The sequence below is a fragment of the Anabrus simplex genome, chromosome 7 (genome assembly GCF_040414725.1).
Source record: "Anabrus simplex isolate iqAnaSimp1 chromosome 7, ASM4041472v1, whole genome shotgun sequence".
NCBI lineage: Eukaryota > Metazoa > Arthropoda > Insecta > Orthoptera > Tettigoniidae > Anabrus > Anabrus simplex.
In genome coordinates this window covers 33,146,423-33,172,042 of record NC_090271.1, presented here as the reverse complement: position 1 = coordinate 33,172,042, position 25,620 = coordinate 33,146,423, and the positions used below count along the sequence as shown (strand labels likewise).

Sequence of the window (25,620 nt, the reverse complement as noted above, 5' to 3'; positions counted from 1 at the left end):
ATTACTTAAATAAAGTAGAAGTCCGCTATAGTGGGTACGGCATATAACGAGAACTCCGTTATAGCGACGACTTTTTTCTGTCCCTTCAAAATTCCTATATCAAGCTGTGTATCGTCCTTCGGTTACAACGTGAACCCTATCACTGGCGAATCCATTATTACAAGCGATTAAGCGCACGATTTTTTCCGTTACCGATATTTATGCACCCCAGCAATGATATTACATGCGATCGATTACCTTCGGCATCGTTTCCTCGCTATGTGCACTAGCGATTTCTCTCGTCGACATTCAAAGGCGATGTCGGACTCGATTAGTAATATCCGTCGACAGCTGTTCCATAAAGAAAATTCGAAATGAAAGCAAACTTTTCTTCGTAATAAATGCGTAAATAACGTGTCCGATAACGGTTGTTAACTCGTTAAAAATTAAGGCCGACTAAACGACCGCTTAATTTTGAGGCTAAATACTGCAATTAAGTAAGAATGGGATACACCTCGAGATATGGCAGAGTGCTTAATTGATTTCAGAGGTTAGTTTATATTTTGTCGCGTGATAAGATAAGGTGATAAGAAAGTTTTGAAGAACTACAGGGGAATTACTCTAATATCCCATGTTGCTAAGATAATGGAAAGGATACTGGAAAGTAGAATAAGTTTGAGGATTGAGAATCAGATACAGGAGAATCAGTTTGATTTCAGAAGTGGAAGGTCAATAATAGAGCCCATTTTCATTATGAGACAACTAATGGAAAAGCATTGGGAGTACGGGAATGATATGGTGATGACATTCATTGACATTGAAAAGGCATATGACAGTGTCCCCAGGACGAAAGTTTGGGACAGTCTGGTGCAAAAAGGAATTGGACAGGGATTAATAAAAATGATTATGGCATTGTATAAGGAATGTTGTAGTTGCGTGCAAACACAAGTTGGCAGGACAAGTTGGTTCAAAATAACTAGTGGGCTGAGACAGGGAAGTGTTCTATCACCAATCCTGTTTACAATAGTAATGGATGACATCATGAGAACAGCAAAAGCAGCATATGGGGGAAGAGAAATGAACATGATGTTATTTGCAGATGATATTGTGATTTGGGGAGAAGACAACAGGAAGGTTCAAGAACAGTTGAATGTGGTGAATGGGAAGATCGAAGAATGTGGATTGAAAATAAGTGTAGAAAAGAGTAAAACTCTTGTTATGACTAGAGGGGAGAAAGAAGGAAAAGGTCGGATTAGACTTGCAGACAAGCGCCTGGAAGTAGTGGAAACGTTTATATACCTGGGGAGTGAATTAATGGAGAATGCTCGATTGGATGCTGAGATTAGTAAAAGGATTCAAGCTGGAAGTTGTTTCTATCATAGTGTAAGAAACATGTTATGGGACGAAGATGTGCCAACGGAAGCAAAGGATATTATGTACAAGATGTATTACGTACCCATAACAACTTACGGAGCAGAAACTTGGACAATGACAAAGAAGGATGAGAGTCGAATACAGGCAGCTGAAATGAAGTTCTTGAGGAGTATGATACAGAAGAGTAGACGAGACTAAATAAGGAATGAGAAAATCCGGGAAGAAATTGGAGTGGAAAAATGAATGATAGACTAGGGAAGAGCCGACTAAGATGGTTTGGGCACATAAAGCGAATGAGCGACGAAAGAATGCCAGAAAAGGTGATGGAAATGCAAATCCAAGGAAGGAGAGGCCATGGACGACCACGATTGAGATGGAAGGATACCATCCAACGTAGCATTATAGAAAGAAACCTGGACTGGGACACAGTGTTGGAGGAGGAGTGGTGGAAAGAAAGAAGGAAGTGGGGAGGAACCATATTTGCCCCTACCCGGCTACAGCTGGATAAAGGGAAATGATGATGATGATGATGATGATGATGGTTAAATTACAGAAAGGCTATTATGAAAATTTATAGCGAGAAAGGTATAATTTCTCTACTGGCGCTTGAAGTGTGTTTTCATCATACGTATAGTACGGTGTGTTTCTCAAATTTGCAGAATGGCATCAAAACATGCGACCCTTCAAATTCTTAGAAAAGCCGTAGCTACTCAGTGGCAGAGTCATAACGCATCTATTGTACTTGACGCTTAGTAAAATTAAGCTTTATTGACAGCAGGAATATTTTCGTCATGGATAGTCGTATTGTAAAGATACGTGGAAAAGGTATTGCCGGTAAATTTTCAACGGGTTTTAGTCGATATTATGATGCCAATTTTAAGTTAATGTTTATTAAACACTTGGAAATGTAGAATAATTGTGCTGCTGCAAGAAAATACGGCATAGGCCTAACTAAAGCCAATATTTGGCAACTACCGTCGTAACCACGCTGCTTCTTTTCACACACACACAGAACTCGTTGACAATAAACGACCACCTCTTTACTACACATCGCTAGCCGCGACAACCGGTTGTACAGTGCCTGTGTGTTTCTCAAATTTGCAGAATGGCATCAAAACATGAGACCCTTCGAATTCTTAGAAAAGCCATAGCTACTCAGTGGCAGAGTCATAACGCATCTATTGTACTTGACGCTTAGTAAAATTAAGCTTTATAGACAGCAGGAATATTTTCGTCATGGATAGTTGTATTGTAAAGATACGTGGTAAAGGTATTGCCAGTAAATTTTCAACGGGTTCTAGTCGACATTATGATGCCAATTTTAAGTTAATGTTTATTAAACACTCGGAGATATAGAATAATTGTGCTGCCGCAAGAAAATACGGCATAGGCCTAACTAAAGCCAATATTTGGTGTTAGCGTGAAGACAAAGAGCTAAAAAATGCGTACTGTACAAAAAGTGCATTCAGTGGTCTGCAACAAGGACGCTTTAAAGAAGTCAAAGATGAAATTGTGAGGTATTTGCACGAAAAACGCAAGGGCAGAATGGCCATACTGTGGCACAATAAACTCGTTCGTTGACTTTCAATGTTCGCGATTAGGCCTATACATCGCTAGCCACTGAATTTGGCCGAATCCGACAAGCGAGACGTGCGTGTAGCGGTAGCCGGTTATATCTGACGCTGCATAAAAGAGTAACAGTTTTATAGACAGCAAGAGTAAATTCCTTATGGTATTGCTGGAAAATTTTCAATGAGTTCTCTTCGGTGTTATGATGCCGATGTTAAGTTAATGGTCCTTTAACCCACGGAAATAAAGAATAATTGTGCAGCCGCAAGAAAAAAGAAAAGAAGTACTTTGTGACGAAAGTCAATGTTCGGCGTCTAAAAATAGTCTAAAAATGCGTAGGCCTACTGTACAAGAAGGCATTCATATGATTTTACAAACTTTGTTTTGAGCCTGATATAAATTTTTTATGGAAAAAGTGGGGTTCATCTTGGATTCGGAGAAATGCGGTACTATATTTTTTTCAGAATGAAATTAAACATACACTTTCACGTGGTATCAGATTACACAAAATAACAAACAAGTAAGCCGTAGTGTGGATATCATCTGCGAAAACGCAAGTTTTGAACAAACTTATTGCCGTTTCATACTGATTTTAAAGTGCATGAAGGGTTTTCCGACTTTTATACAAAAATCGGATATAACGACAATCCGTTATAGCGAGTAAATTTTTTGCTGTTATGAATTCTCGCTATAACGGACTTCTACTGTTTTTAGAAGTGGGATGACATTTCATGAAGCAAGAAAATGATATGAATGATAATAATGTTATTGGTTTTTACATCCAATTAACTACTTTTACAGCTTTTGGAGATGCAGAGCTACCAGAATTTTATCTCACAGGAGTTCTTTTACATGTCATTAAATCTACCAACACAAGGCTGATATATTTGTGCATCTTCAAATACCACCGGATTGAGCCAGGGTTGAACCTGTGAAGTTGGGTTTAGAAGGCCAGCACTCTTCCATCCGAGCTACTAAGCCTGGCAAAATGATATGAAATTATATTTCAGCATCAATGAAACTGTATTGAAACATTCATACCTCTTATTTCGATACACATTGTCTGTGGCTGGTTACAATCTCTCTCTTTATTTTTTTTTTTTAATTACAGTTTGCTTTACGACGCACCGACACAGATAGGTCTTATGGCAATAATGGGATAGGAAAGGGCTACGAGTGGGAAGGAAACAGCCATGGCCTTAATTAAGATACAGCCCCAGCATCTACCTGATGTGAAATTGGAAAACCCTCTTCAGGGCTGCTGACAGTGGAGTTTGAACCCACTATCTTTCGAATACAAGCTCACAACTGCACAGCCCTAACCGCAGGGCCACCTCGCTTGGTTTTCCGCACTCTTATGGCCGGCTTTGAGTTGAGAGAAAGACCGTGTGTGGCGCTCTTATATCTCTCCATTTGCGCATTGCATCGTGGCCTCTGCTCTGATGACATGCTGTTATAATTAGGCAGCGTTACGAGTGTCATGTGTATCGCTGTTGTATGACATTTTGTTCTCGTTTTAATACCACTGCATATCAATCATGTCAATGTCCAAAGACAAATAAAGAGATGAGTGGTCTTCGAGTGTCGTGCCTTTAACACTATGCGCCCGCCGGTAGTAATATTACTACCAGGCGGCGTGCGCCTGAGTGCCACTGTTAGTAATACTACTACCACGATCTTTGAATGGAATGCATTATCAAGGGAAATGTTCAATAAATTTCCATGTTCTTTGAAAACTTTTAAGGAAAATTCAAGTAAACAATTGATAGGGATTCTGCCACGTGGGTGACAGCCCTAAATGCAGATTATTGATGATGATGATGAATTCAGCCACTCGAAAGCTATTCACGTTATCGAATTAGTTTTTGCTTTGACGTGTTGTCGATTTCCTTTACTATCATTAGGTGGTGTTGTCGATCAATAGTGATTGGTGGTGCAACTTAGGGACGATGTTTCGTAGCCACGTGCGCTCAGTTAGATCTTACGTAATTGCTGATATACGTACTCATCGTGCGCTCCGGTTAGATAAGCTCAAATTCATGTGCGTGTGTTCTAATGATAGATTATATTGACTTCACAGATTTAGAATGAAAGTGTAGTGAGGCAACAGTCTGCAATCATCTCTCAAGTAGTCGATTTATACTGTGTAATTATGAGCATCTGTGAGACTGTCAAACTAAAGCAAATCGGAAGGAATGCCAAAATCAGAGTTGGCGAAAAAAACTGAAAAAGGGTGATAAAAGTCATTGCAGAAAGAACACCTAGAAGTAAAGTGGCGAGATGTTCGAGATGTGTATATGCTGAGCACTGCACATGATGACATGATTGAAGTACCTGCAGCAAGAGGGAGCCACGAGAAATCCAAACCACCAGCAGTAGTAGACTATATAACAAATTCAATATTGGTGTTGATAAGTCCGACCAATTGTTGGCTTATTATGCATTCACAAGGAAATCGATCAAGTGGTGGAAAAAATTATTCTTCCATTTGTTTGATCTTGCCATAGTGAATGCCTATATACTGTACCGTAAGGCTTCTTCACAAAAACTTCCCCTTTCGAAATTTTGTGAATATTTAGCAGATGATTCGGTGAGTAGTGTTGGGGCCAAAATTGCTGAAGAATCACCAGCATCAACTGCAGGAAGGCTAGTAGGTAGCGATCGTTTTCCAGACAGAATACCTGCAGTAGGCGCAAAGAAGGAAGGACACGCGCAGCGTACATGCAAGGTTTGCTATGACAAGTCCAAACATAACACTGGTCGTGCTGTGAAGAAAATGACAACCGTATATTGTCGTAAATATGACGTAGGTCTTTGCATAGGAGAATGTTTTGAGTGTTACCATACTAAAGCTAAGTATTGGGAATAACAATGTGTAATTCTGTTATTCAGTGACTAAAAACTATCGAACTTTTCTTAGTGAATTAAAAATTCAAGTGCGTGAACAAGGATATCAGAATGGACCAATATTGTAGCCTAAGTTCTTTCCAATGCTGAAGGTATTTTTTATTTGATTTCGTGGGATAGCCCACTCTTTGTACAATACGTATATAAATTTGTTAATTTATAATGCGAAAACTGACAGAACTGTGATTTTTTTTCTGAGAGTCTAAATTACACCGGCACAGGGTAGGGGCGCCATCTTGAAACGTCCGGGCTCATAGTGTTAAGGCAGATTGGAGTGAGAATCATTTTGGTGCTGAATTAGATGACAAAGCATTGTGTTTATTGTGCAGTGAAACTATAGCTGTACTAAATGAGTACAATATACGTTGGTATTAAGAGACTAAGCATTTGTCACAATATTCCCAACTCACAGGAAAGAAATGATCAGCAAATTAGAAACTGTAAGAGTATTTCATTACAGCACAGTTTCCTCACAAAAATGAAAGTGATGCTGCAACTAAAGTAAGTTTATGAGTAGCTCATTTGTTAACTAAGGAAGGAAAATCCTTTACTGATGGTAAGTTAATTAAATTATGTTTGATTGTAGCAACTGAAGAAATGTGTTCTGAGGACATTGGGAGCAACATCAGTAATCAATTAATAAGGTAAATAAGGCAAATGATTTTAAGGATTAGTGCTGAATTTGCTGAAGAATTAGCTTCTATGAATACTCTGTGTAGAACAAGTACAGCCAAAAAATGTTCAAAGGAAGTTGAGAATATGTTAGCGAAGTACAGCCTGAAGTGGAATCAGCTAAAAAATGTGTCTGCTGATGGTGGTAAAAATATGTGTGAGACAAGCAGAGCTTAGTTTGAAACATTTTCAAGGGTTGCAAAAATGCAAGGTGTTAAACCTCTAGTTATTGTATTATTTACCAGTAGGTAGTTTATAGGAAGTATCTGAATCTGTTGTGTGTGTTGAACCAGTTGCATCAGTGGTGAACTTAATTCATTCTCTTCAACCTAACCATCATCATTTCCATGATTTTCTATCACTGGTGTAAGCTAAATATCCTGACTTGCACTACCATGCATTTTTTTAAACTCAGAGCAGAGATTGAAATTTTTCTCACTGAGAATAACTTCCCTCAGCCACTATTATCGAACACTGAATGACTTTATAAATTAGCTTGTGCTGTTGATCTCCTAGGATTTTTTAATGGATTCAACTTTGAACTACAAGGCAAGACAGTGCTAATATGTAACACTTACACTGCAGTAAAGTCATTTCAACAACTGGCTTTCATTGAGTCACAAATAGCGTTGAGTTAAAAGAAGTGAAATCTTGATTCCCACCCAGATTTGCAGGCGACATATTTGAAATAGGTGAGTTTTGCGACTATTAACTGGGGCAGAGGAATTTTCTGCTAATTCAGCTGCGGTTTCCCGTTTCCCTGACCTGACTAACTACATGGAGGAGTACATTTTTCTGGTTTACAGTGGCGTCCAAATCAAAAATGGTAGTAGCAGTATTTGCCTCCGGGGTTAAACCTCTTCTTGGATTGACTACAGCTATTGCTACGACGGCGATGTTCACCCCTATGCTGAGATCTACTCTGATGACCGATGGATAATGAAGATTTTTTGGTTCCTCCAGTCACGAAATTCAAGATGTCGTTCATCGTAACAGGGACGGCAGGTTGTTCTTCCCGGTCACCATGTTTAACTGAATATGATTCATGACGGGGATTCATTTCCACTATTTTATCGGCCATGATAGCCACTTTATCAAGTCCTTCATCACTAACAATCAAAATGTTCTTAATGGAATCGGGGAGTTTTTCTAACCACAGAGATTTTTTAAGACCTTATCCGACACATCTACTCTGAATAAAGCTTGCATTTTGCGCAATAACTGACTTGGCTTCGGGTCTCCCAACTCAATTCCAGTAACTACTCTCTTAATGCGTTTATCCTCACTTTCCTCAAATATATTTAATAGTCGTTCTTTAGCCAACGAGTATTTGTTCACATCACTACCCTTAATAATCTCCCATATATTTTCTATATATTTAGGATCTAGTTGAGACACTAAATGGTTAAATTTAGTTTCTTCTGTCTTAATTTTACAAATACTAAACTGAGCCTCCACTTGATAAAACAAAATTTCCGGTCTCCCTGTCCAAAAAGGTGGACTTTTTACGCTAACCTTATTTGCTTCTGGTCGATCTTCGGGCATGCTTTCATTATTCACCATAGCTTCTCTAGATCATGTCAGGATCACAACTATGTAACACAACAGTTTCTCTAACGTTTTTTTGGATCTTGATGCAAGTGCAGAGGACATTTCTATATTTTGAAATCCATTTGACTACACAATTCAGGAACTTTCACCTAACCTTCAGTTGGAAGTGATTAATCTGCAGTGTGATAACATGTTAAAAGGCAAATTCCAAGAGAAGAATCTGATAGAAGCATCTGCCAAGTGATGAAAATTGTGAAATAAGATTTGATTGGGGGTAATACCTACCTGTGTGAAAATATGACGTATGTAAAATCTCAATACAGGTCAACATTAACAGATGAACATTTGCTATCAATTTTGGTGGTAAGGAGTACTAACTTTGATCTTCAATTGGGTGAAATGTTATCTTAGAAAAAGCAGTTTTATTCATCTCATTAGTAAAGCTGTGTTTCAAACCGTTATTGTAGTCTACTCAGTATTTGTATTAGGGTTGGGCAGTATGTCCCTGTTTCGGCACACTGTGCCGGAGCACAGTTATGTTCCGCTGTTCCGGAACACCGAGTGTCAATTGTTCTGAAACATTCTCAAGCGAGACCGAGATAGTGACTCGCTGTCCCATCAGATGCGCCACTATGCTCTGCCCTTTGCCTACTAGCTGACTCACAACTAAGTATTTATTTATTTTCTACCTAGTCGATACAATGATTGCCTAAGGCAATTTAATGGTTAAAAGTGGTACATGTTTCATATATTATCAACATCTTCAGCCACATAACACTATTTAGATGAAAAATACATAAATTGACAGAGTAATGTATACATGAATTGACAGAGTAATGTATTTTTCATCTAAACAGTATTATGTGGCTGAAGATGTTGATAATATACGAAACATGTACCACTTTTAACCATTAAATTGCCTTTAGGCAATCATTGTATCGACTAGGTAGAAAATAAATAAATACTTAGTTGTGAATCTATTGAAGTGCGATACGGACCATGAAGCTAATTTTATGTAATACTAGCTGACTGTCGATGCCGGCTGTGTGCCGCCACGTGCTGGAGTGTTCCGTGTTCTGTTGCATCTTTGTTCTGTGAATTCCGTTGCACTGGCAACTGGCCTTCGGTACATGCGAATAACGTAATGTGTTTTGTAAGAGTGTTTTCATTGAAGCCTAGTAATATAACCGTACGAAAGACTGTAAACTTTGCAAACTGTCGCACCGGGCGAGTTGGCCTTGCAGTTAGGGTCGTGCAGCTGTGAGCTTGCATCCAGGAGATAGTGGGTTCGAAACCCACTGTCGGCAGCCCTGAAGATGGTTTTCCGTGGTTTCCCATTTTCACACCAGGCAAATGCTGGGGCTGTACCTTAATTAAGGCCACGGCCACTTCCTTCCCACTCCTAGGCCTTTCCTATCGCATCGTCGCCATAAGACCTATCTGTGTCGGTGCGACGTAAAGCAAATAGCATAATGTTGCATCGGAGTCCTGTTTAGGACTTTTCTTACTAGAATAAAACTGGACAGAGTGAACTGCAATTTATGTTATTCTGTTTTGTCTGCAAAGGGATCTTCAACCAGCATAATGACAAGACATTTCAAACTTTAAACATCCCACAATTTTTATTTTTATGTTCTGCTTGTATAGTTTTACTTTTCATCTTCTGTTCTGCTTGTATATAGTGTTTAATGTTTATCTTCGTATTTTGCTTGTATGGGTTAATTTTTATTTTCGTGATCCGCTTGTATATTTTGTACTCAAAAATAAGAGTATTAACGAATGTTTTTTCAACTGTGTGAGTATATTTTTAATTGGTAAAAGTAACATTGTGACATTTGTAAACACACCTTCTGCCAGTGTAATTGTGACAGGTGTATTTCAAGATGAATGCAAACATTCTTATCCTAAAAACAACATTTAGACATGAATTCTTGGGAGCGTATTTCAGAGTTCCGACTGCTTTATCACATGCCGTGAAGTTTTATCCTGGCCCTAATTACTCACAATACAGGCCGATACATTCAACTGGTGAAAATATCCTTGGATTAGTTACTTTTAAACACATGTACTGCCATTGTAACCGTGTTATGTGTATTTCATATTGATCAGAAAATCTTACCTAAACGCAGCCTTTAAACGTGATTATTGGGCACGAATTTCAGTGTTCTGAGTGTTTCTTCATGTTCCGTGCAGCTATGCTAGCCGTAACTACACACAGCACGTCCAGTACAGCAGCACTTTCCTGCTGACGCGGAGCATTTCATGTATGAAGTTCTCTCTACTGCGCAGTTACAGGGCCGTGTGCCAGCTCCCTGTACTGAAACACACCACCTCAAGCCCCTAATGTTCTGCAACAACTGACTGCTCCGGTCTGCCCAATCCTAATTTGTATTACACTAAATTTGTATCAGTAAATTTGTGTAAACTTCTTTTCTTGTTGTTTTCAGTAGACCTACCCAAAAAAATCTCAATTTTGTCCAGCCTGCAAAATGTAAAATATTTAATATTTGGTCCTTTATTAAAAATGTTTGCCGACTCCTGCTGTACATCATTACCGAAATGGGAAGATATTAAATACACATATTGCATCCTCTAAAATTATTATGTATTACTTGAATTTATATCGTATTTATACATGACATCAGTGGAATTATTTTGGGAAGTGTTGATAATTTCATGAAATTTACTGTTAGCCACATCTTGAAGGTACTTGTGTTTATCCTTTCTTTTCCATTTTTTTTTTCCCCCTCCTTATAAGTCATGTTCCACGATTGTAATTAGATTTTAACACATTTATCGCACTGTATTATAAATCCTGTTCTCATCACAAAATATGCTAAGCTGCTATAGATTTGAGTTCTTTATTAGTGAAAGTAAATAAAGTCTATATTCAGTTAAGTTTCTCAACAAAGACACTGTCATTAGCTAACACAGTAAGATATTTTCTAACAATGATAAAACAGAGCCAAGACCGCTTGAGCAACTCAGTTGTCACCCGTAACCCTACTGAGGTGTAGGAAAAGTGGTGGAAGGGGGAAAAAGATTTATTTTATAAGTTAATTTTGACTTCATAAAATATACATTATTTGTAAACATAAGTTCTGCTTTGTTTGACCGGCAGTGTATTTCAAGTTCAGTTGTACACATCTCCTTCATTAAGCTGAATAAGCAGGAGTTGACTCTATCTGTTTCCAGTAGATTGTGTATTTAATTTGTTTTGTTATCTTCCAGGTTCTGCCACGAGCGAATGAGCTCCCTGCTGAGGACACTGGAGATTGCGGACATGACAGACTTCTCACCACTGATTCTGATTACTCACTTCGCAACTCTTGTGTCAACTTACACCAAGGGTTTCAGTATAATTGTTGAACCCTTTGATGACAAGACACCTACAGTATCTAATCCTATATTACACTTCACGTGAGTATTTAAGTTGTCAACAACTATCCATATTTCGACTTGTAGCCAGGAATTGTGACTACTAAAAACCATCCTAAAGAATGAGTTTAATTTTTATGTCAATTTTAGGAACCTAAAGTAAGAGTCCAGCTTTACTCAAAGTATTTTTCAAGCACAAACAGATGTCTTGTAGCCTTCCACCTGTAATTAGAAATTTGATCCGTGCACCTCAAGATGGGATTTTGGTGGGTAGCTTGTGGACATGGACATGTTAAGAGTAAATACTCCATTATAATCCTCTGCTATGTTTCTTTAAATAAACTAGCTGCTGTCCCGATGGTTGAGAGGTTCATTTTGTACAGTTGCAGCAGACTTGTAAAAGCGTGATTTCCTGGAAAACCATTAGAGATATAAAGAAAATACATATGACATTTTTTATTTTGAAAACTGAATATTAAGGGCGCATGCTTTATTTTGTGACAGGATAAACCATTTGCCCAATATTTTGTTTCTTAGCTGATGAAACATGCACAGATTCAATAAACATTTTATCATACATACACACATAATTTGCTCACCCTAATTTTAGAAGAGAAATTTTAAAAATTGCCTTTAATTTTTTTATTTATTAACAAGAAACTAATCCTACATAATGATATACTACAGAACTGAATACAGTAAAATATAAATTTGTTGTAAAAGAAAACTCACCATAATCTTCACATGCTGTTGTGTAGAATTGTCAGGCGGTTTGTTTACCTTTCCCTGATATTTGTAATCTGCTAGTTTTTCCTATATTGTCAAAATAAGTGTGCTGTTTGGTATAAGCTTATGTGTTGTGCAAAATGCCTTTCAACTATTTGTTTTTGGCCAGTATTAAATACAACTTTCTCTGACGTACTTTCTTCACGCAGTATGGTTTCTGATCTCTGCATCTTCAATAACCCTAAGCTTATCTTAAGCTATGATCGAGCAATTACAAGAACTTGTTGCCATACTGAACCCATCACCATCTAAAAGCTTTTCACTCTGAATATGCTGTGAAATCTTACTCTCATCTGACGTTGACACCGAACTGGAATTCAAACTCGAACTTCAGGTTCTTCTGAACCGCTACTATAATCACTTTCAGGAATTTCTTGTCCGGAAGAATTGCATTCACTATTCTCCAATACATTTTTAATTTGCGCATTCGTTAGTGAACTTCCATTTCCTCTTTTTTTTTTTTGATACTGCTCATGACTGTAAGAAACAGACTTATGACTTGGCATGAGGCGTATCAAATGAAGATTCCTGCTATAAAACTAGCATTCCATTAGACTCCAAAAATTCCATATACTTTAGATATAACAGGACAGTATATACCATGTAATGCTATCTATTAATAGTAGTGAGAAAGTTAGAACAAATGTAATGATGACATAACCTCCTCTGATGTATGCATTCTTGAAATGATTCGAGCCATCTGTGATACTCATGTTAAGCAAAATCTAGTAACCTTTACACCGATTGACAGGTTAGATCCGTAGCTTCAGTATGCTATATAACACATCACACCATCTTTTGAGATGAAACATAAATACGAGAAGGAACTGCTTCGATGTCCCAAACAGCTCAGAGCTGGGAGACGTGTATTGGTAAACGAACCTGTTTTACTGGCACGGCTGAGAGCCGGCAGTTGAGGCCCGTGGGTTAATGGTTCATGGTTCACTTCTAACATGCTACTGGTGTAATACACACCAAGGTCGTACATCGCTATAGTATAACAGGATCCTTTGTTTGAGGCACAGCCGTACCAACCTCAATTTACTATTCATTGCCATCTCTAGAACATGGGCCAGTAGAGTTTCAAAGAAAATTCATGACTATTTTTGGTAGAAAGCTGAATTTTAAGTACGCATGCTGGTCATTATTTTAATTTTTAACAATTAAAATGTGTGCAAGTTCAGTAAATACCTACATATTAATGGCAACGATTTTGAAAAGGTTAACTATTGTGAAATCAGATTAGACTTGTATTTGAACTGAGATATATCCATATTAAACTCCAGCTTAATTGATCCTGTGGTTGGTGAGTAATTGTCTAATTGAGCACGAAAGAAAGACTCAATATTTCATTTTAAACTATAAACTAGGTTATTTTCAAGTACAGTAAAACCTCATCAAGATGTTTCCGCAGAGGACATAAAAGATTCACTTACTACGGAATATACAAATAAAAACTATCCAACAGGGATATGGAAACACTAGATACGGTTCTTTCCGACATGAGGGCATTTTACACCGTGTATCCGCGTGTACAGTGAAAACTACATCTACCATTTCTAAAGATGAGAGGAAGTATTAAAAGGGTGAAAAACACAAGAGAAGAAATATGAAAACCTTCTCTGCTGGAGCATATAAAATAACAAATGCATTGAAAGGTGTGAAAAACACCAAACAACAAATATGGAAACATATGCACGGGGGCCAATAAAAATATCCAAGTATTATTCCAGATCACACTCCTTCTAAAACAAATGTTAATAGGGCCTTTTATTTCGGAACAGTGGGTTGTTGAACATTATTTTCTGGTCACTCTCTAAGACAATGAATTGCAGGTTACACTCAACCTTGTGTGACCAGTAGGAATCAGGACGAATGACACTGACTGCCATTTTGAAAAACTTCGACCAAGTCGAAACCCGAAGGTTCAACATTCGTGACCTCTTCACTTACTGAATTTTAGTTTTGTCTTCATTAGTAAGGAATTTCATGACTTTTCCATATCCATAAGTAGGCTATCACAAGACAAATATGCGCCACACTAGTCAATTTCACACAATTATGTTCCTAATCCAGATATAGGCTACCGTATCATGCGACGAAACTTCACTGCACCACTCAACACAAAATAAATTTCTGGAATGGAATGCAAAATGCAAGCATAAATAGTCTCACTTTTTCCGTAATCACACAACTGTGGCGACGGCTCTTACCCAAGTTGTAAATCACATTTCCTTCACAAGGGATGACAAATGAAATTTTCAGGACTAGGGAAAATGTGATCATACTCGTAGTAGGCGGTAATAGGCCTAGCGAAACTTTGTGATGCGGTAGCCATGTTTGTACGTTCCTAATCCAGATACCGGCTACCGTATCACGCGACAAATATTCGCTACACTTCACTGTGCCACTCAATACAAAATAAATTTTGAAGTTTTGAATAGAATGTGAAATACAAGCACAAATAGACTCACTGTGTTATTCAGCAGTCTTGCTGCCAACGGGCAAGCAAAACTGAACATTCCTGAAGCGTTCGGCTTTCTACCCGAAGGTGCCGTTTATCCTATGAAGTTCAAGAATTTAAGCCCTATTTCCGTTATCACGCAACTGTGGCAACGGATCTTACCCGAGTTGGAAATCAGTTTGCTTCACATGAATTTAAGAAATTCTGCCCAGTAGTTTAGATCTGATGTCATTTCATTTTAAAAACAAGTAGTTTACAGTAGAATCTCTCTTTTTAGCCTGATGACCTAGATGTTAGGCCCCTTAAAACAATAATCCCCTCCTCTCTCTCTCTCTCTCTCTCTCTCAAAGGTGTGTCTAATTGAATGAAGATGTAGTCTTCTTTACTACAATATGTACAAGTTAACATTTTACTTAACTCTGAGAATGTTTAAAATGACTTTGAACTGAAAAAAAAAAAAAAAAAAGGAATTTTTTGACTTTTAACTAATCGCTTTCTTCTGTTATATATTATATTATAATAGAGTATTACATCTTTTTTTTTTTTAGCTGCTTGGATTCTTCAATCGCCATCAAACCAGTGTTTGATCGCTTCCAGACAGTTGTAATCACCTCTGGTACTCTCTCGCCTCTGGATATGTATCCAAAGATCTTGGATTTTCATCCTGTGATCATGTCCTCTTTCACCATGACGTTGGCAAGACCATGCTTGTTGCCAATGGTAAGTCTTTACAAGATTTCTCCCAAGGAATTCCTCAAAAAGTCAGGTCACCTTACCCTTCATTAATTTATAACTGTTAGGTTTTGCAGTCTGCCAAAACTACTTTTGAATAAATAAATTCATAAACTATGTGAAATAGAAAACATGTGGTAACAGAATTAAAAAAGAAACAACTTAATTAAAATAGAATTACATGTTTCGTTCTTGAAAGAACATCTGATCGTATCAAATCACACTCAAATATGTTTAGAAATGTAGGAATATTTATGTTTGTTTCAAATTAAATCCTTAAAAATGTGAATTTTTAAAATTTATCTTAACACATTGACAACCAGCCCCGGAGATCTCTATTATTATGCACGGGCATCATTTGTAGTTTGTTGTGCTAGCTTGACTATAATTTTAACTACTTTCAATCATGTCATGGAGTAGAGGGATTGTAAATTTTAGTGTCGATGTAATTTTTTAATTGTACGGTCTTTGTACCCATGGAAATTCCGTATATACACGGGTGTTCTTACACCCCGAGTGTCATTGTACAAGATGGTGCGCCCATGACAACGTGCTCTATGTGACGGCAAAGTATTTCAACATTTATATGCAGATTCATTGTCTGATGTACCACATGGGTGATCAACCCTGAGAATTCTCGTAGTTTCTCAGCTGACAATAGTTGACAGCCGACAGTAGATGCCAGGCTACGAGAATTCTCACATTTATGCACCTCGTATTTCCTTGATTACTGACGAACTTGTTGGCAAGGTTAGGAGTTCAAAATGCAGTAGTACTGGAATATAAATTATCGCTGTATCTTTTTTTCTTTAAACCTTCATGTATTTAACAATATAATGTTGGATATGTAGAGCTATTCCCTGAAGCTCTGGTGTGGATCTCAAAATGGTGCGGCATATTCAGTTGCCGACGTCTACCAATAATTGTGTTCAGTTATGTACAGACTGGTTATAATAGGTACCAAGTGACAGTGAATTGGATATTTCTAATAATTGTGTTCAGTTATGTACAGACTGGTTATAATAGGTACCAAGTGACAGTGAATTGGATATTTCTAATGATTAACACCTAACACTAAACGGGGAGTAACTGTAAAGAAAAATCCTTGTATACTTGAATACAATTAGTACTCAAAAGGCACAAACAGGGCATTCATACAACACAGTGCTTAGAGAGACTATTCAATGGAGCCACAAACAGTATTGCTTTGAAAGGTATCACAGTGTACAGACTACTAAGCAACGTAGTGAGTACGTATTCCAAGTTTGACGTTGATATCTTGAATAATTTTCGAGTTACAGTAGTTTGAGTGCAGCAGTGTAGTTTCTTTCTTGGAAGCTTGAACTATCCGGTCTATATGGGATAGCAGCCTCCGTTCGGGGCCCATCGTTAGTGTGTTAATGAAGTCCTCACAGCTCTTCACGTTAGCATAGAATATCTTCAATTTATTTATTCAAAATTAGTTTTGACAGACTGAAGAACATACTCACCGAGTCAAAACTAAAAAGAGAAAGCTTCAGATATTAAATTAACCTTACTCTTCTACAAAAGTATTATAATAGTGTTTATAAAATAAGAAGTTACAATGTAGAAATGCTCAAGGGGAGAGAAGTGGTACAGTAAAACCTCATTAATTCAAAGTCGCTGCGACGCAAAAATCGGACTTCGAATTACGTGATTTTGAATTAACCGCTAAATTGTAATTCAGAAATGCCACACTTTTGGCGTCACAAAATAAAAGGGCACTAGGAAAATTTTGCAATGTGTGTGAATGCTTAAGCCTTTTTCAAAATAATTTCCACCACACTCAATACATTTCTCCATACATCGAAACCAGTCATTGAACCAGTTCTGCCACCTTTCTTCGGTTACATTTTCACACTCTTGATCCCCTGCTGCCAGAAGCCCGTCATCAGATGCAAAACGCCGCCCTTTCAGCTTCATCTTCACTTCTGGGAAGAGTGCGAAGTCACATGGGGCAAGGTCAGGACTGCATGGAGGGTGATCAAGCAGAGTCAACCCTGATCTGTCAAGAAAATCCATTGTTAGATTAGTACGATGTGCTGGAGCACTGTCATGATGCAAGAGCCAAGTGTTGAGCCGCGAGCTTCGACGGAGCTGCCTGAGAGCCTAGATGAACTGAGGCAGACAAGTCTCACTGTACCACTTCGCAGTAACTGTCTTTGGTGTTTCTAGCACAACCCGAGTCAGGATGCCCCGTTTAGTGAAGAATACTGCAATCATCCTTCTCTTCACCGACCTTTACTTTCGCACAGTCACAGGAGTACCCTCATCTTCAAACAGCCACACCTTGCACTGGGATTTTGTTTGGATATCGTAAAAATAAATCCAAGTTTCCTCACCTGTAACGGTATTGCCGTTACGCGAAGTCCCATTTTCGAACTGTTTTAACATTTTTTGGTACCATTTCACTCAGTGTGCCCTTTGTTCCTCTGAAAGTGAATGGGGCACCCAAAAGGAACGAACCTTTCTAACATGGAAATAGTCATGTAGAATTGAATGAATAGCTGGTGCAGGGATGTGGAAGGTCTCTTCTACCTGCTGATATGTCAACCGCCTCTCTTGCTGCAACATTTTCCTCACAGCTTCAATGTTTTCCTCAGTCACTGATTCAGACGGTCGCCCAGAACGAGGCTCGTCTTCAACCCCAAAATTTCCCCTCTGGAACTCTTTGTACCAGCGGAAAATTGTTGTCCAATGTGGACAGTCTTTCTCCAGCACAGGAGTCATTTCCTCCAGACACTGGTCAACAGTTAATCCACAAGGAAAATTGTAGCAGATAATTGCGTGATATTCACCTTTAGACCACACTGACATCTTAACTTTCTTTCAGTCCCACTGCTTGGTAACAACTGGTGTGAAGGCCGCGCCTTGCTGTCTTCTAGACCGGTTTTCACCCGTCTTTTCATCCCTCACCATAACAGAGGTGTACCGCCAACCATTTTTACGTATTGCAAAACTTTTTAATGCCCTTTGTATTTTAAGACCCGTTGCTGCTCCAGTTAACCTTGATTCATAGTTTTAACCTTTCAAATGGCATGAAAAAGAAAACCTTTTTCCACAATGTGTCCATCCATCAGGGTACATTTACAGTATTGATATAATGCATTTAGATAACTCATCGATAAACATAATCTCACACAATGAAATTTAAAAAAAGAAAAAGAAAATTGAATCAAAGACGAGGAAAAATCTATACTGACTCCCCTGTGCAAGTGCTTTATTCCCTGAATTACTATGCTGTATGCATTTTAAATGCCTTGTACTTGCAAGGAAAGTACCCAATGCCCTTCAAACATCGTGGCTTATCAAACTTTCCTATGACGAGGGGTGAAAATCTCTCTCTTCCGTCTGCATTACAGTACAACACAGTACAGTGACTTGTACGATTTCCCGCCATGGCACTTGTCCACGGTCGCCTTGTCTCGTAATTCAAAATGCTAATTCTTGACGCGTCACAAAATATTCTAAGACCCATTAATGCATGCAATTACCTTGATTCTCAGTTTAAACTTTTTAAATGCTATAGAAAAACTATTTACAAAATGTATCCAACGAGGTGCATTTACATTATTCAGTAATGCACTTGAATAAAACACTGGCAAACATAACCTCACACAACGAAAGAAAAAATTCAAAGTTGAAGACAAATTATTCTGGCTCTCCTGTGCACATGATTTATCTGTTGGATTACTGTACTGTTTGCATATTTAGAAGCCTTGTACTTGCACGGAAAGTGCCCGACACCCTTAAAACATCGTGGCTTATCGAACTTTCATATGACGAGGGAAGGAAGTCGCTCGCTTCCGTGTGCATTGCAATACAACACAGTGACCCCTACCCTTGTACGATTTCCTGGCTGGCACTTCTCTCCTTTAAAACCGTAAGTTCGTTTGGGCTCGGCTTAAAAAAAAATTTTAAAATGCAGTTTCATCGGCACTGAAAATATTGTTTGGTACTTACAAATTGATTATATGAACTGCGCTTTTTCACCAACTGTCAGCATTGCCAGTGATCGCAGATTGTTTCTCCACACACTGCCTGTTATGCAATACTGTGATGTTTCTTAAAACGCTGAGTATAAAAGAATTACGATTTCAGTGGAACTTAGCACATATGAAGTACAGTGTAGACACACTATGTGAGTGAATGTGCAGAAAGGTATTCCTGCACGTTCCGGAAGACATGTTCCTCATGACGCGGAGAAATTTTGAATTAAAAGTCTGAATTTTGGTAATGGGACCGAATTTTGAATTATCTGTATTTTGAATTAAACAATTTAAATAACACGCAAAACCATACCTCATGTTTCCAGGTATGAGAGCTTCTTCAAATTAGGCAAGATTTTGAATTAACCGATTTCGAATTATAGAGGTTCTACTGTATTACTTGTAGAATTCTCTGACCATATCAGCTTTCGACTTTGTATTTCCTATTGAAAATTGAATATAAGATGGTATATTTTTTTCCCCTTAACTTGTTGACGAGTGCACCTAATGAGAGTCAATAGAGTGTGTACAGCATTTGCCGTTTGGTCCCACATGAGGGAGCACGGCATTTGTCGTTTTAGGCTAGTACTAAGAACTTAATTGCTTACTGACATTATATGACATCTGGCGGCTTTTTTAGAACTTTTTCAGTTATTCAAATGGTGTCGCTGTACAAATCCTAGTTCTGTATGGTGGAGGTCTCTGGCAGAAATGCGTATACTACGTGCAATGTAAGAGTTTGGTGCGCCGTTAGCCTACAGGTTACAGCAGTGTTACGATTGCCACCTTTGTGGATAGTTGTTTGTGCTCTTCGCAGCTGTAAATATTTTTGGTTTTTGTAAATATAATTGTGACAACTGCTTGAGAAACACTGTACTGCAAAATACAACGGAAGGGATGCATGCCTGATTGGAGGTGGAACATAAGATCTGTTATGCCTTGAAGGTCGTCATTTTATGAGGCCACTCCCACATAGTGAATGAAAGGCAATGCTATGTGTGCAAACACACTACCCGATCAGGACAGAAGGGGAAAGAAACGAGCTATGAATAATCTACTTGTGAAGTTGCTCTCTGCACACATCCTTGCTTTGAACAGTATCATACATTAAAAAAGTTTCAAAATGACAGTGTTTTCTCAATCTACAATGTATTTTCATGTCTCTTAAAGTTGTAATAAATAAATTTATTGTAAAAAAAAAAAAAAAAAAATGCTTACTCCCCAGAGGTTGTATACTGATCAACTACGTACTCGGATGTAGCCATCATCATTGCACGGCATATGTTGAGCGCATACTTCAAAAGGTTAATCTTCTTAGTGCCTTCCTCTGAGCCTGCATTTGTGCTAAGATGGTGGAGAGACAGAAGCACAACTTTTTGCAATAATTAAACCTTCTTGAAAATTTTACCAAATTGTCATGAAAAGTACTTTCATTTTATGCAGCAAATGAAGAAAGAACATGACTAGTCACACATTTTAAGACAGTAATTCTATGGAACACTGAAAAAGAAAATCTTATTCATAGCTCAAAATTTAGAGGTAATTAGCTGGTGCACTCGTGCTTCACTACAGAATTCTACATTATATGACATTTTTTTAAAGCAGAATTCTAGATGAAGTCATGTACATGTTGTGAATAGGATTTTATTATCAAAATCGACTTTCAACCTATTAGGTCGTGTTACGTACATTTAGTACTTCTTGAAGAGATGTGAAGTACAGAACAAAAATGGCCAACCAGACTCCAGTGGGATCTGAACCCACAACCCCCCGATTTCACGTCGGTTGCTCTACCAATTGAGTGGTCTAGGTCATCTTTGTTCTCTTGGAAAGCATCTAAGCTACAGGTCTGGCACTACTGCCATCACACTGTAGAGTGCATACAAGTTTAAAGTCGATTCCAACTACAATGCAGTCATGAAAATTCAGTATTCAAGATTTTATTAAATTGTATAATAACATTGGTATTTAAAAATTAAATTGTAGGTGCCTTTCCCTAAACTACCATTTCATCCAGTGTGAATAAAGTAATTTATAGCCTAGACTGTAGTGCTTCAGAAGGTGATGGCAAAATATTTTGAAAAAACTTTATAATGAGGATGACTGCTTGGAGGGAGAAGGAGATAAGAAAATGGAAATACTAGATGGAGAAAAAGAAGAGAACCTGACAACATGGTTGGAACTTGAAAAAGCAGTGAAAGCAATGACCAAAGTTAAAGCAAGTGGAAAAGAATTCAATGCTGATATGATTAAGGCAGCAGGAAGCATTAGACTACAGTGGCTATACCAAGCCCTCAATGCCATATGGAAAATGAAAGTATAGCTGAAGATTGGCAACAAGGAAGCATTGCACCATTGTTCAAAAAAGGAAATAGGATGAAATGTGAAAATTATAGAGTTATAACCCGATTATCACATGGGCTAAAAATAATGGAGAAAGTCATAGACAAAAGACTGAGGGATATAATAGAAACACAGTTTAGAGGAAGAACAATATGGATTTAGACCGAATAGATCAACAATAGCCTTGATATTTACAGTGCCAATGATAATCGAAAAACATCTGGAAAGGAATAAGGAAATTATCTTCATATTTTTGGATTTGGAAAACGCTTATGATACAGTTAAGAGAAAACCTGTATGGGAATGCCTACTGGAAAGGAATGTACCAAAATCATTAATTAACAAGATAAAAATGTTGTATCATGAGAGTTAAAAGCAGTGTACAAGTGGGGAGTGGTGACCCTGAAACATTTTATACAAAAGAAGGTCTCAAGCAAGGAACTGCACTGTCGCCATTATTGTTTATTATATTGATGCATGAAATCATAAAACTTGTAAAACAAAGTATCAGTAGTGATGAAGTGAATGCTTTTGGTATATGCAGATGATGTGGTGATCTGGGGAAAGGGAGAAAAGGAAGTAAAAAGGAGACTGTACATTTGGAATGAAAATCTGAAGGAGTTTGGAATGGTAATTAGTAAAAAGAAAACTGTAGTCATGCACTGTGGAAAAGAGAAAAGGAGAGAAGCCAGGTGAACATAGACTGAGAATGTAGAGCAGTTTACATATCTGGGTAGCATTATTAATGGAAGTAATGAAATCAACCCTGAAATTAATAACAGACTAAGTAAATGTACAACATTTTATCATTAATATGATAGAGTTTGAGGGATGTTCCACCATTCAACACATTGTAAAATATATTACATTTATTGGGCGAAGACTGGTTTCGACTCCTTTGGAATCATCATCAGTTCTTGTTGAATATCAACAATATATATATTTTACAATGTGTTGAATGGTGTAACATCCCTCAAACTCTATCATATTACAGTAGAACCTCGATAATTCGAAATCGGTTAATTCAAAATCCCACGTAATTCGAAGAAACTCTCGTTCCCGGAAACATGAGATGCAGTTTTGCATGTTATTTAAATTGTTTAATTCGAAATACGGATAATTCGTAATTTGAAGTACAATGTCGGCCCCGTTACCGAAATTCAGACTTTTAATTCAACTGCCATTACATTTCAAAACAATAGTATGTTACAGAGTAATTTCAACTCGAAATTTATCCGCGTCATAATAGAACGCATGTTCCGGAACGTGGAGGGGGTAGCTTTCTGCACCTACACTCACTTCGGTAGGTCTACAGTGCGCTTCATGATTGCTAAGTTGAATGAAATTGGAGTTCTTTTGCATTCAACCTTTTAAAGAACACCGTAATATCACGCAACAGGCAGTGTGCGGAAAAACAGAATCCGCGAACACTGGCGATGCCGACAGTTGACGAAAACCATGGCTCTTATAATAAATTCCTAGACACCGAACAATATTGTCATTGCCGATGAAACTGCATTGCTTTATTTTAATGCGAGCCCAAATGGTCTGATGGTTTTAAAGGACAAAATGTCAGCCGGGGAATCGTACATGGGTGGGGGATAGGGGTCATTGTAGTGCGTTGCAATGCACATGGAAGCGAGAAATTTTATCCCCTTGTCGTAGGAAAGTTCAATAAGCCACAATGTTTTAAGGGCGTCGGGCACTTTCCATGCCAGTACAACGCATCTAAAAATGCAAACAACACAGAAATTTTAAAAAATGCATTTGCACAGGGAAACCAACATAATTTATCCTTGTCTTTGAATTGTATGATTTTTTTCCTTTCGTTGCGTGAGGTTATGTTTGTCAGTGATTTATCCAAGTGCATTGTTTGAACATTGTAAATGCACCTTGTTGGATACATTTCGGAAATAGTTTTTTTCCACGGCATTTGAAAGGTTTAAACTGTGAATCAAGGTGATTGCATGTATTAATGGGTCTTAGAATACTTTGTGACGTGGCAAGTGTTTACATTTCTGAAGTACGAGAGAAGTGCCATGGCGGGAAATCATACATGGATAGAGTCATAGGAAAGTTCGATTTTAAGGGCATCGGGTACTTTCTGTGTAAATACAAGGCATCTAAAATGCTTACAGTATAGTAATCAAATGAATAAAGTACTAGCACATGGGAGCCTGCGTAGATTTCTCCTCGTCTTTGAATCGTGCTTTTTTATTCTTTCTTTCTTTCTTTCTTTCTTTCTTTCTTTCGTTGGTGAGGTTATGTTTGCCAGTGAGATATGCAAGTGCATTATTTGAATACTGTAAATGCACCTTCGTGGATACATTTTGAAAATAGTTTTTTTTTTTCATGGCATTTGAAAGGTATAAACTGTGAATCAAGGTTAACTGCATGCAATAACAGGCCTTAGAATATTTTGTAACGTGGCAAGGGTTGGTACTTCTGAATTGCAAATTGGCGGTTAATTCGAAATCATGTAATTCGAAGTCCGAGTTTTGAGTTCCAACGACTTCGAATTAACGAGGTTTTACTGTAGTTGTACGTCAACACGGAAATGAAAATCATAACCTATGATTTTATCATTAAGTCAGAGAGCTTTTATGGGATGACAAAGTACCCAAGAGAACAAAATTAACATTATATAAACAATATTTCATACCAATTGTAACATACGGACTAGATAGTAAGATCCAAGCAGTAGAAATGAAATTTTTAAGAACATCGGTTAAAAAGACAAGAAGAGGTAGAATTCAAAATATTAAAATTAGAGAAGAGCTAAATATAGAACCATTAGTACAGAACATACAGAAATACAAAATTCATGAACTTCTCTGTTATCATAGCCAGTATGGTAAAAATGTATAAGGGCGTCTCCGAAGACCTTAAAAAGTAGTTAGTGGGACGTAAAACAAATAACATTATTATTACAAATGTATAAGACATAAATGATAGGAAGTTGAACATTAGTTATTTATCAATAGGACCACTCATATATATATAAATTTTAGAAAATTGAATTTTATGCCTTCCCCTAAACTACCATCTCACTTAGCATGAATAAAATTATATATAGCCTTGACTATAGTGCCTTATTCACCAATTTTCATTAAAAATCTCTGCAGCCATTTTCTCATGATGCGCGTACATACATACATACAAATAGACAAAGATGATGGAAAATTGAAAAGTGCATTTCCTTGTTACTGCGGACATGATCGATACAGAAATATCTTTTTTTTTTTTTTGCAATGTACACACACACAGAAAACTCTTATTTATTTATTTATCTATCTATCTATATATATATATATATATATATATATATAAAATAACTTGTCCTGACTCACTGACTGGCTGACTGATTCATCATCGCCGAGCCAAAACTACTGGACATAAATAAATGAAATTTTGAGGATACATTCATATTACAATGTTGGTGCTCACTAAGGTAGGATTTTTGGACATTCCTTCGGTAAGGGGATGAAAAGGGGGGTGAATTTTTAAAGTGAGTGTATCTATACCTTGAAAACTGAACAGTTTAAAGACATGAACATCGGTATTTGGAATCTCCCTTAAAAATTAAGAAACACGTATTTTTTTGTTTTCGGAAATTCCTGTTAAGGGGAAGGGGGGGGTGTTAAAAAGGGGTTGAATACCTTTTAAGTGGATACTTATATCTCAAAAACTGAAGATGTTACAGTGATGAAAATTGGTATTTGGAATCTGCTTTAAAAATAATGAAACACATATTTTTTTGTTTTTGAAAAATCTAGTTATCGTGAACAGGAGTGACAAAGGGGGCAGTATTCTGTAAGAAGGAAGTCAGCTCCCAGACGAAACTATCTTTACATC

At 37.5% G+C, this 25,620-nt stretch overlaps 1 protein-coding gene across 1 annotated transcript in view; it reads left to right on the top strand.

The window, feature by feature from the left end:
* The window catches only part of Xpd (general transcription and DNA repair factor IIH helicase subunit Xpd), a 152,060-nt gene that overhangs the window by 60,827 nt on the left and 65,613 nt on the right, over window positions 1–25,620 (top strand). Inside the window, exons 9-10 of the mRNA XM_067151069.2 lie at window positions 11,284–11,472; window positions 15,229–15,400. Of these exons, the coding sequence (XP_067007170.2) occupies window positions 11,284–11,472; window positions 15,229–15,400 (361 nt within the window). The remainder of the gene's footprint in view (window positions 1–11,283; window positions 11,473–15,228; window positions 15,401–25,620) is intronic.